Source organism: Cyphomyrmex costatus, unplaced genomic scaffold (assembly GCF_001594065.2).
Source record: "Cyphomyrmex costatus isolate MS0001 unplaced genomic scaffold, Ccosl1.0 scaffold1549, whole genome shotgun sequence".
Taxonomy (NCBI): domain Eukaryota; kingdom Metazoa; phylum Arthropoda; class Insecta; order Hymenoptera; family Formicidae; genus Cyphomyrmex; species Cyphomyrmex costatus.
The window spans coordinates 31609-43048 of NW_017275554.1; the positions used below are offsets into that span (position 1 = coordinate 31609).

General features: G+C 41.1%; 1 protein-coding gene across 1 annotated transcript; it reads right to left on the reverse strand.

The window, feature by feature from the left end:
• Positions 1–4407: 4407 nt before the first annotated feature.
• LOC108783586 (uncharacterized) lies at positions 4408–4929 on the reverse strand. Its single transcript, XM_018552186.1, has one exon. It carries the CDS (start codon positions 4927–4929, stop codon positions 4408–4410), a length of 522 nt encoding a protein of 173 aa, XP_018407688.1.
• Positions 4930–11440: the final 6511 nt, after the last annotated feature.

Genomic DNA, 11440 nt, shown 5'->3' on the forward strand with positions numbered 1-11440 from the left:
TTGCAGGTACACAATTTAGAAGTAATTGATCAAAATGATGTTCAATTTGGATGGAGGAGGAAATATCATAAAACGGTAATAATATAAAGACATTAGATCTGAGTACATTGAAAGTTCTTGATGCCAATGCTATAATCTTGGATGTGACTAATGCAAAGCTTATCGACAATAATGTTGCCCTAAATAAGAGTGGTATCAAAATAGTTGACAAGCGCAGTAGTACATTACAATAATAAAAGTACATTAAATTCTGAAGGTAATGCAATGCAACCGACGCTTTCGACGTTAGAAAACAAACTGATATATCATTGAAGGTGCTAGTTCAAAGTGAACATTCATAAAATGTATATCCTTTTGTCGCATATATACGTAATAATGATTTAACAACACATGCACATTATATGTTTATAATAATAATATTAAATCATTATTATTTCGTATATATGCAACAAAATAATATACACTTTATGTATGTTTACTTTGAACTGGCACATTCAATAGTGTATGAGTCATTTTTCATGGTAATAATGTACCCTCACAATATTAGTTATTAATTATAATAATAATTTGTAAATGTATGCTTATGAAGATACACGAGATTGAAAACTGATTAACTTACACACATGTGCTCCAAACTCTTGAATCAAATATAGTGTTCAAGGTGAGAGATGAAAATAACAGTTTTTTAGATTTTTTCAAAAATGAATCACATAAGATCAGTATTAATTTCAAAAGAATTCTTATGAACTCCAAAATCTTGAATCAAATATAGTGTTCTATGTGATCAAAATAACAGTTTTTTATATTTTAAAAATGAATCACAAAAGATCAATATTAATTTCAAAGAATTCTTATTAAATTGTTTTACCATATTGTTTACTTTAACGTAATACATCTTTATTATTGGAAGATAATGAAATGGTAAAAAACCTTAGCATACATAATGAGGTATTCAAGTCAGACGTAAAGTTCGCAACTGTTGGTGTATGTTTACTTTGATGAACTTGGCACCTTCTATAATATATGAGTCATTTTTCATGGTATTTCATTATCTTCCAATAATAAAATGTATTACGTTAAGACAATTTGACATAAGAATTCTTTTAAAATTAATACTGATCTTTCGTGTTTTATTTTTTAAATATAAAAAACTGTTATAGTTTGATCTCTCGCCTAGTTCAAGATTTTAGAGTGTAAGTTAACCAGTTTTAAATCACGTATACCTTCATAAGTGTACGTTTACAAATTATTATTCTAATTAATAATTAATATCGTGAGAAAGGATTTTTCTGATTATACCAAAAGAATTTATTACGTTTATTAGCATAGTTGATTATATGTATGTAATATTTTGACATTGGAATAAATACATATTCACTTTCATTGCATTATTTTAATAATGAAATGTATTATGTTAAAATATTTTAGAGAACGTCTATGTAGATATACTGGAAAGATACCGTTCATACACCATTACCAAGAAAGAGAAATCGTAATAATTTCTTAATACTAAACATTAGAAAGAAGCGTAAAAAAAGAATATATGTTCATCTTTATGTGCGTTTATTATAAAGTTAATTATATGTAGTGTGTTATACCTGTGATATGACTTCAAGTTCATTATTGTATGTTTCTTTCTAATGTTCAGTATTAAGAACTTTATTATGATTTCTCTTTCTTGGTGATAGTATCCGAACGGTGCTTTTCCAGTACGTCTACATTGACGTTCTCCAAAATATTTTAACATAATAAAGTACATATTCTATTATTGAAACATAGTGCAATGAAAGTGAATATGTATTAATTCCAATGTCAAAATCTTTTACATATACATAATCAAATACACTAATGAACGTAGTAAGTGTTTTGGTATAATGTTATTACGAAATTGATTAACAGAACAATCGTTCCTCACAATATTAAATATGAATTAGAATAATATTTTGAAAATGTATACTTTATGAAGATACACTTGATTGAAAACTGTAACTCACACATATGTGCTTCAAAATCTTGAGTCAAATATAGTGTTCTAGGTGAAAGATCGAAATAACAGCTTTTTATATTTCAAAAATGAATTTCAAATGATGAGTATTAATTTAAAAAGAATTCTTATGTGCTCCACAATCTGGAATCAGATATAGTGTTCCAGGTCAGAGATCAAAATAATAATTTTTTATATTTCAAAAATAAATCACAAAAGATCCGTGTTAATTTTAATAGAATTCTTATACCAAATTGTCTATTTTAACGTAATACATTTTATTACTGAAAGATAATGAAATAGAAATTAATATGTATATGAAAAACCTTGGCATACATAATGAGGTATTCAAGTACATGTTCCAGTTAGACTTACAAAGGAACATAACCAAGTGGATCTCTCCGATTTAAATGAGCTTTTAGTATGTTGTTCTATAGACAAAAATAAGAGACACGTATTTTTTTATACGTGCGGAGTCGCATGTTAAGGGGGTGAAATCCTCCCTTGAATAAAATCGGTTTATTTTTCGAAGCGAATATCTTCAAAACTATAAAAAATAGAAAAAAATTTCTGGTATAAAAATTGAATGGTTGCAAGAGTACTTTACAACTGTAATAATGAAATTTTTTTTACATATATTTATTGTATACCCCCACCCTCCACTCTAATTTTCATAAATTTTTTAATTCTTTATATGACGAAAATTAAAGAGAATTTTACGCTGAAAACAACGATGTGTATTTAAATCACGTTCCGAAAATCCATTTTTTAGATATGAACGAAAATGTTTCTTTATGTGCGCTCCATACGTATTCGTACCGCGTTGGTAGCACAAGATACCGTTCAATGAATACAGTCCAATACGCATCATTATCGTACTAGTTATTATAAGAGCTTTTTACAATGATGTTATAATAATAATAATGATGGTAATAATAATAATAATAATAATAAAGTAATTATTTAGAATAGGGGAGGCAGCACCGATGACCTTGACCTTGACATATGTTATCAAGGTCATGACTCTTTTTTTTTGGTAAGGCAGGAGAAATGCATTTACGCATACACAACCAGGACGGGAATCCCGGTTGGGTTATGTTGGACTAACCCCTATTTAACGGGGACTACCAACTAAAACTCCTGCCAGTATCCTTCCTCTCGTCGTTATAGGGGACGCCCTGGGAACACAATTAAGCACACTTCCAGGACGCCCCCCGACCCGACGGCTGACGCCGTCACGACCTATACTGGGGTGTTTCTCTCCAACGAGAAACACCCCAGACCCTCCGTCGGACGAGGGGGGACACCAACCCCTCGCCCGAACCTCCATTGGGGAGTTCTATCGGAGACGGGGTTCCCACCCCTCCACTCGGATCCGAGAGTCGCACCGCCAGCGGGGCCCACCTCTCTACGAGGCGGGCCCCTCGGCGCTGTGTCACCGGCCCTTACCGGCTACGCGACTCCCGGCTCCCCTCCTACTACCTCTTCCCACTCCGCGGTCGGAGGGGGGAGGCCCGTTGCCAGACGTCCCCCCGCCAACGGCGGCACCACTATTGGAGGGGTAGGGGGCCCGTTTTCGCGCCCCCTCCCACCTCCACGTCCTCTACCGTCTGGGGGAGGGGGCCCGTTTTCGCGCCCCCTCCCGCCTCCATGCCTATTTCTACATCCCCTCCGAGGGGGGCGCCGCCGAACCATAGTCGGGTCGGGGTCCCCCTCGAGAGGGGCCACACTTGGTGCCCGCGGGCAGGGAATGATCCCCTCCCGCAGGCGCTCAGCCTCCTTCTTCGCGAGCATCACACGCTCGCAGAAGAAGGAGACCGAGCCCCATTTCACATGGCCTTGACCACACTGGAGAGCGACAGATCGTTACCGATCCCGTCACGGAGGCCACCGCGCTGCACGCTCCACGCTGGGCAATGTTCCAGCGTGTGCTGCGCGGTGTCCTCGGCCGCCTTGCAATGCCAACACCGGGGGTCCGGAACTTTCCCTATGCGACACAGGTACTCACCGAATCATCCGTGTCTGGTGAATACCTGTGTCAACCTGTATGTCAGGCGGCCTCACTTTCGATCGGCCCACTCCATTGCGAGTGGGCCAACCGACTGGACGACCCGTTTCGTCGATAGAACGGGGTCCTCGCGTAGACTAAGAGTCCACTTTTCGAAGACCCCCTCCCTGATCGACGACCTCCACATTGAGAGCACGCGCATGGTCATAGGCACGCGCTCGAGCCGAGCTGCAGCTCTCATGCGGTACATCTCGGCCCGGCCTCCAGCGAGGAGTTCTGCGGGCGGAAGCCCCGCCAACAACGTGGCGGCCGCGAACGACACTGTCCTGTATCCCCGGTCGACGCGCACGCACAGCCGCCTTTGCACCCTGTGCATTATCATCACAATGCGGCGGTTGCGCAGTGCGACGTCAGTTCACACGGGGGCCCCATACAGGAGCCCCGACAGGACGGCGTGCACATAAAGCTTCCGCACCGCTGGATTCGGGCCGCCCAGGTTGGGCATGAGCCGTGCGTCCGGCTGACGTTCCCACTTGGGGCTAAGTCGAGCAAAGTGCTCGACGAAGCCCCAGCGACCGTCAAGGATGAGGCCGAGATACTTTATCTCGGTACCAACCTCCACGGTCGCGTCCCCCACTCTGATTCGGGCAGGAGGCGGCTTCCCCAGAGACCCATCGTGGAAGAACAACGCCTCCGTCTTCTGAGGAGCCACCTCCAACCCGAGCACCCTGATGGCCCGGACCACCCCGGCCAGTGTGAGGTCGGCCTTTCTCCGGACCGCTTCCCAATCCTCGCCCCCGACCACCAACGTATCGTCCGCACGAGGTGGCAGTCGAAAGGCAGCGCCCCGCGGAGAACGGTGTCGTACCCTATGTTCCACAAGAGTGGTCCCAGGACCGACCCCTGCGGAACACCGCACGACATCTCCCTGCTGCATCAGAGTCCACCCTTCACGGTGAACTCCAGTGCCCTGTCGCGGAAGTAGTCCGCTATCACCGCAGTGAGGTACGGCGGCACACGATGCTCCTCGAGCGCGCGCACCACCACACCCCAAGGGAAGGTGTTGAAGGCGTTGACTATGTCCAAGGACACAGCCAACGCCACACCCCCCTCAACTACCACTGCCTCCACGAGGGCCCGCACCTGACGCACCGCGTCATCGGTCGACAGTCCCTCGCGGAAGCCGTACTGGCCCGGCGACAAGTCCGGGCCAGTCCGCGACAGATGCTGGACAACGCGGCCAGCTATAACGCGCTCGTACAGCTTGACCACATCGTCCAGCAAGCATAACGGCCTGTAAGCCGATGGGCTCCCCGCGGGCTGGCCCTCCTTCCTCAGGAGGACCAGGTGCGCCGTCTTCCATTCCCTGGGGAAGCGGCCCTGACTGAGGCAGAGGCTGAAGTATTCCCTCAGCCTCCGCCCCAGCACCCCCATGGCGACGGCCCAGGCGCGCAGGATCCCGTCGGGTCCCGGCGCGCCTGGAGGAGCACCCCCGTCGCGGATCTTGACTCCCCAATACCCCAGAGACCACCCCGTCCCCGACGGGACGGGCGAGGGCTCCAGAGGATGGCGGAGTCGCGGCCCACGAGAACCGCCCTCCAGGGGAGGAAATCACTATCCCCCTATCGACGCCTGGCCACCGGGCGTTTGAAGTCGGAGTCGCCTTCTCCTACCGGCACATTGGTTAAGTCCGCCGTACGCTGACGGACCGCCCAGGTATCTTTCCCCACGGTCGGCCCGAAGGCGTCATTCCGCTGTTACTAGATACTCTTGGGGTACCGGACCCCTGTACAGAGTCCCCCTATTTAACGGGGGACTCCGTACACTGGGATGTTGGCACCCTGGTTCCCTCGAAAGGGGCCCAGGGTGAGCCCTAGCGCCATGACAAGGCCTTCCAGATCGCTAGAGAAGGTTATGACGCTGAGTAACCTCCAACAGGTTTTAGCTGTCGCTCGTCCTTCGTTAAAAAGTTATGAACAAAAAAAAGTTTTAAAATTAACCTTTTATTTCTGCTATATACAATGTATATATGATATTATGTGCTATTCCACACGTCCCACTGCTTAAGAGATGTACAACTTTCACGCGAAACACAACTCTCAGCCCACTTTCTCCGCCCTAGAAAAGGATATAATAGAAATGTTAATTAAACGTATTCATTTGAATATATTTTGACTTCTCATTTTAATTAAAAGAAATAACATGCGTAGATACAGTAGGTTCCGCCCCCCTGCGGGGGGGCTCCACTACTGTTAAAAATAACCTAACCCAACCCGTTTAGTGGTGTGAGATAGTTCTTACTTCGCGTAGAAAGTCGAAACCCACGTTCAATAGTACAGACATGTGTATTAACGCGAAGCAAGAGCTACTTCACACCACTAAATGGGTTGAGTTAGGTTATTTTTAACAACAGTGGTGCCCCCCCGTAGGGGGGCGGAACCTACTGCATTTAGGCATTCACTTTACAGTGACATGGTTGCGAGCTCCTTCATAGAGGAAGAGGTGGGATGAGAGTCGCTTTGTAATATCATTACACACATTATTTGGTTGAATTTATTTTTAAACGAAAATATGATAGAATTGATAAGTTTTTTGAAATTATGGCTTATTTCCATCCAATTAATGACATTACTGAACAAAATAGTAATTAAGTTTATTACAAATTTCAAATAAATGTTATTTTCAAAATTATTAATCTTAAAACATTTTTGTTTATAACATTTTAACGAAGGACGAGCGACGGCTAAAATCTGTTGGAGGTTACTTAGGGTTATGACCTTGATAACATATGTCAAGATCAAGGTCATCGGTACTGCCTCCCCTATTCTAAATAATTACCAAATGAAAAATGAAATATTTACAAAGATATCAATTTCTTTATTCACACTTTGATTTTAATTGACCGAAGTACATTTTTGTATATATTATCAAAAATATTTAACTGGTTTCGGAAGCTGAACAAGGTCACTGTTACTATTACTGTTGTTATTATTATTATTATTATTATTATTATAATTATTATAACATTATTGTAAAAAGCTCATATAATAATAGCTATTACGATAATAATGCGTACTGGACTGTATTCATTGAACGGTATCTTGTGCTCCCAACGCGGTACGAATACGTATGGAGCGCATATAAAGAGACGTTTTTGTTCATATCTAAAAAATGGATTTTCGGAACGTGATTTAAATACACATCGTTGTTTTCAGCGTAAAATTCTCTTTAATTTTTGTCATATAAAAAATTAAAAAATTTATGAATATTAGAGTGGAGGGGGGGGATATATAATAAATAAATGTAAAAAAAATTTTTTTATTATAGTTGTAAAGTACTCTTGCAACCATTCAATTTTTATTCTAGAAAATGTTTTCTATCCCTTATTTTCGAATTTTTTTCTTATTTTCTATCTTTTAGTTTCGAAGATATTCGCTTCGAAAGAAAAAAACCGATTTTCTTCAAGGGAGGATTTCACCCCCTTAACATGCGACTCCGCACGTATAAAAAAATACGTGTCTCTTATTTTTGTCTATACAACAGCATACTAAAAGCTCATTTAAATCGAAGAGATTCATTTGGTTGTATTCCCTTGTTAGTCAAATCAGAAAGTTCGGAACTGATGGGTATTACTGAAGAAGAAGAGAAGGGTACTATTGTTTTTTTATCTTACTATTTTCTTAAATCTAATGACACGTATCATTTGTACGCCAAGTTAAATTCTATCTTTAAAAACCCAAGATGTACTATCCTTATGTTTACTTTGAACTGGCGCCTTCAATAATATCTGAGTCAATTTTCATGGTAATATGTACTAAGAGGTACCATTCTGATACACTTATTTAATTCTAATGACATGTTCATTTGTATGTGTATATAAACTTACCTTTTTAAAAAAAAGGTAGAAAAAGGCGCTAACAGTGGGTGCTGCTGGTCAAAAAACCATTTGGGCCAGTTTCACCAACGTCAATTACTTAATCGACTGAGAAGCTGACCAATCACATTTGCTGTTTAGTAGAACCATCTTTAAAAACCTACGTGATATTATCCTTATTTACTTAAATCTAATGACATGTATCATTTGTATAAAAGATTTGATATCAATAGTCGGCGCCAAGTTAAATTCTAATCTTTAGAAACCTACCTGATATTATCCTTATTATTTACTTAAATCAATGACATGTATCATTTGTATAAAAGATTTGATATCAATAGTCGGCGCCAAGTTAGTCTACCTTATTACTTATTTAATTTTAATGACATTTATCATTTGTATACAAGATTTGATATCAACAGTCGGCGCCAAGTTAAATTCTACCAAATTAAAAAGTAAAACACAAGTGGTATCTTTAATCTTTAAGAACCCATATATGTAGGATATAATTAATAGTTTCAGATCGCGCGCAGTATAACCAGATCTTATTGCTTATCACACCAAAGAATAATTCACATCTCCTGACGCGACCATGTCGAATCTAATTCGTAAGTCCTCGTTCCTCCTCGTGCTCCTTCGTCTATCCCCCACACTACCTGCCGGCGCGCGCGATGCCTTTTTCCTGCCATCTATCTTACCTAGAGTTCGCCGTTACAGTCTCGCGAGCGCTTCACGAGTTGTCCAAAAATGAGGAATTTTATACTACATCTTCGGCCGTCCTGCTTTAACATCTATCCTCAGGTGTTGGCTTTATTCCTCCTCGGAGTCTGTAGTCGAGTGAGGTAACCAGGGCTTCATGAAGTCGGCTGCTGTAGATGTTCTTTGAGGTCCCTCTTGATCGCCTATTTTCTCAACAACGTATCGGTCGTTACGCATTGTATGGACCACCTGATATGGTCCTAAAAATTTGGATCGAAATTTGAGTCCAAGTCCACTCTGGGTTCGTTTAATTGCGACCATGTCACCGTCGACGTATTTCCTAGGTTCCTTTCGTTTTTTGTTGAAAGTCCTCCGGTTCTCGTCTTGAATCTTAGCAATCTTTTCTCTGGCACCCGTCCTCAGATCGTCACGTTCTTCGTTGAAGATGCGAATCCATTCGTCTTCTATTAGTTCTCTCACTTGCACGTTATTCTTGATACGCATGTCTGTACCAAACATCAGCTGGAAAGGAGTCCTGCCGGTACTTCGGCTAGGAGTGGCATTCAAATATTTTTGAGCCAGACTCACGAATTTGAACCATTCTTCACTCTTCGGAGATGATAGCTTGGTTAAAAGGGGTATCAGCGTGCGATTTATTCTTTCTATCTGACCATTACCTCGGGGTAATCCGGTGGCTATAAGTAAGTGCTGTATCTTTTCGTCTTGACAATATTCTTCGAACGCATGAGATGTGAACGCTGTGCCGCGATCAGAAATTATTCGCCGTGGATTTCCGAAGACAACAGATTGCTTACTTAGACGATCAATCACTTCTAATACATCAGACGACTTGGTAGGGTACAGCCACACAAATTTAGAAAACGCATCAATAACAAGGAAAATATGGCGATAACTCTTTTTTGTACTTGGCAATGGCCCTAAGTGGTCAATATGGTAAGTATCTAACGGAACGTCACCTTTATCGATCGCGTTTAAAAAACCTTCCTGCTTACCATGCTTTCGTTCGGCGAGTATACAATCGATGCAGTTTGTAATTATTTTTTCTATCTTAGAACGCATAATCTTAAACCAATAATCTCTACGAACTAGGATTTCAGTCTTATTAATGCCGAAGTGGCCTTGCTCGTGCGCTTGCCGCACTGTTTGCGTTTGCATAGCCTTTGGTACGACTAGTAGTAAATTATCGTTAACATCGTGATACAGTAAACTATTCTTTACAACGTAATTATCGGCTTTACCTAACTCGGCTAATTTAATTAATTTCTGTAGATCCTGGTCAGCACCTTGTGCTTTTCTAAATCTTGCGAACAGACTATCGTCGTTCTCGTTAATCAGAAGCGTTTCGGGAAGAGGATTTCTGTTTAGAGCATCAACATGTAGCATACTTTTACCCGGCCTATGCTGGATTTCGTAATTGAATTCTTCAAGGGCAAGAGCCCATCGAGCGACACGCACACATAAGTCTTTCTTGTTCATAGTCATAGTGAATGTCTGGCAATCGGTGACAATTCTGAAGGGTATGCCTAATAAATATACTCGGAACTTCTTTAATGATCTAACTATTGCTAGGACTTCTAATTCGTAGCTTGTGTATCTTTCTTCAGCTGGTGTCGTTCGACCGCTAGCGTAGTACACCGGATGGAAAGCACTATCTGAACTACTTTTTTGTAATAGTATTGCACCGTAACCAAATTTAGAGGCGTCGGTATGCAACTCGGTTTCAGCTCCGGGTTTATAAAGCTTTAAAACTGGTTTACTACTGAGTATACGTTTTATATTATTAAACGCCGCTTCCTCTTCTATATCAAATTGGAATTTAGCGTCGGCTTTTTACAGTTTGGTCAATGGTCGCGCAATCATAGAATATGACAGAACAAACTTACGGAAGTAACCAGTAAGTCCTAAAAAACTCTGAACGTCTTTAATACTTTTCGGCGTTGGAAATTTTGTAACAGCGTTCGTCTTATATTCCGATGGTCGCACCGTTCCGTTTTCGATAACGTGCCCGAGATACTCAATCTGCGTTTGAAAGAATTGGCATTTACGCCAGTTGATCTGTAACCCGGCACGACTGGCAACTCCGAGTACGCGTTTTAAATTGTCAATAATTTCTTCGATATTTTGCGATGGGATAATCAAGTCGTCCATGTAGGTTAAAACGACTCCTTCTGAAATCAAATCTTTGAATACAGCATTAATAAATTTTTGGAATACCGCGGGAGAATTGCATAACCCGAAAGGCATTTTAACAAATTTATATTGACCGTTCGGTACTATGAAAGACGTGTATTTACGGCTATCTTCTGATATTTCAACATGAAAAAATCCATTTCGTAAGTCAAGCATACTAAATATTTGAGCATTCAGTAATCGATCTAATTGATCCTCGATTAAAGGTAACGAATACCTATCTTTAATTATCTTCTTATTCAATTTACGAAAATCAATACATATTCTTGTCTCGCCATTCTTCTTCTTAACTAATACAATAGGACTAGTATATTCAGAAATAGAGGGTCGTATTATACCGTCGCCTAGCCACTCTTTTAGTTGAACGTCTACTTCTTTCTTTTCTGATTGGGATAGTCGTCGCGGTCTTTGATATATAGGAACATCGTCTGTCAGAACTAACGTCATTTTGACACTGACTTCATGTGTTTTCTTCAGTTCGTAACTTCTGGCAATTAATTCGATCTGTTTACGAGTATTTTCGTCTGGAATGGAAGAAAAATCGAATGGATCTACTCTTTCGGCTGTATCTATCTTCAAAACTTCAGGTAAGCTTGTATCATCTGTAACGTCTAGTTTTTCGGGAACTTTGCGAATACTGATTTCATCTTTTATCGCGTGTAAC

Bases quoted from the DNA above. Each gene is read 5' to 3' on its own strand.
- LOC108783586 (XM_018552186.1), bottom strand. From the start codon at position 4,929: ATGCAGCAGGGAGATGTCGTGCGGTGTTCCGCAGGGGTCGGTCCTGGG.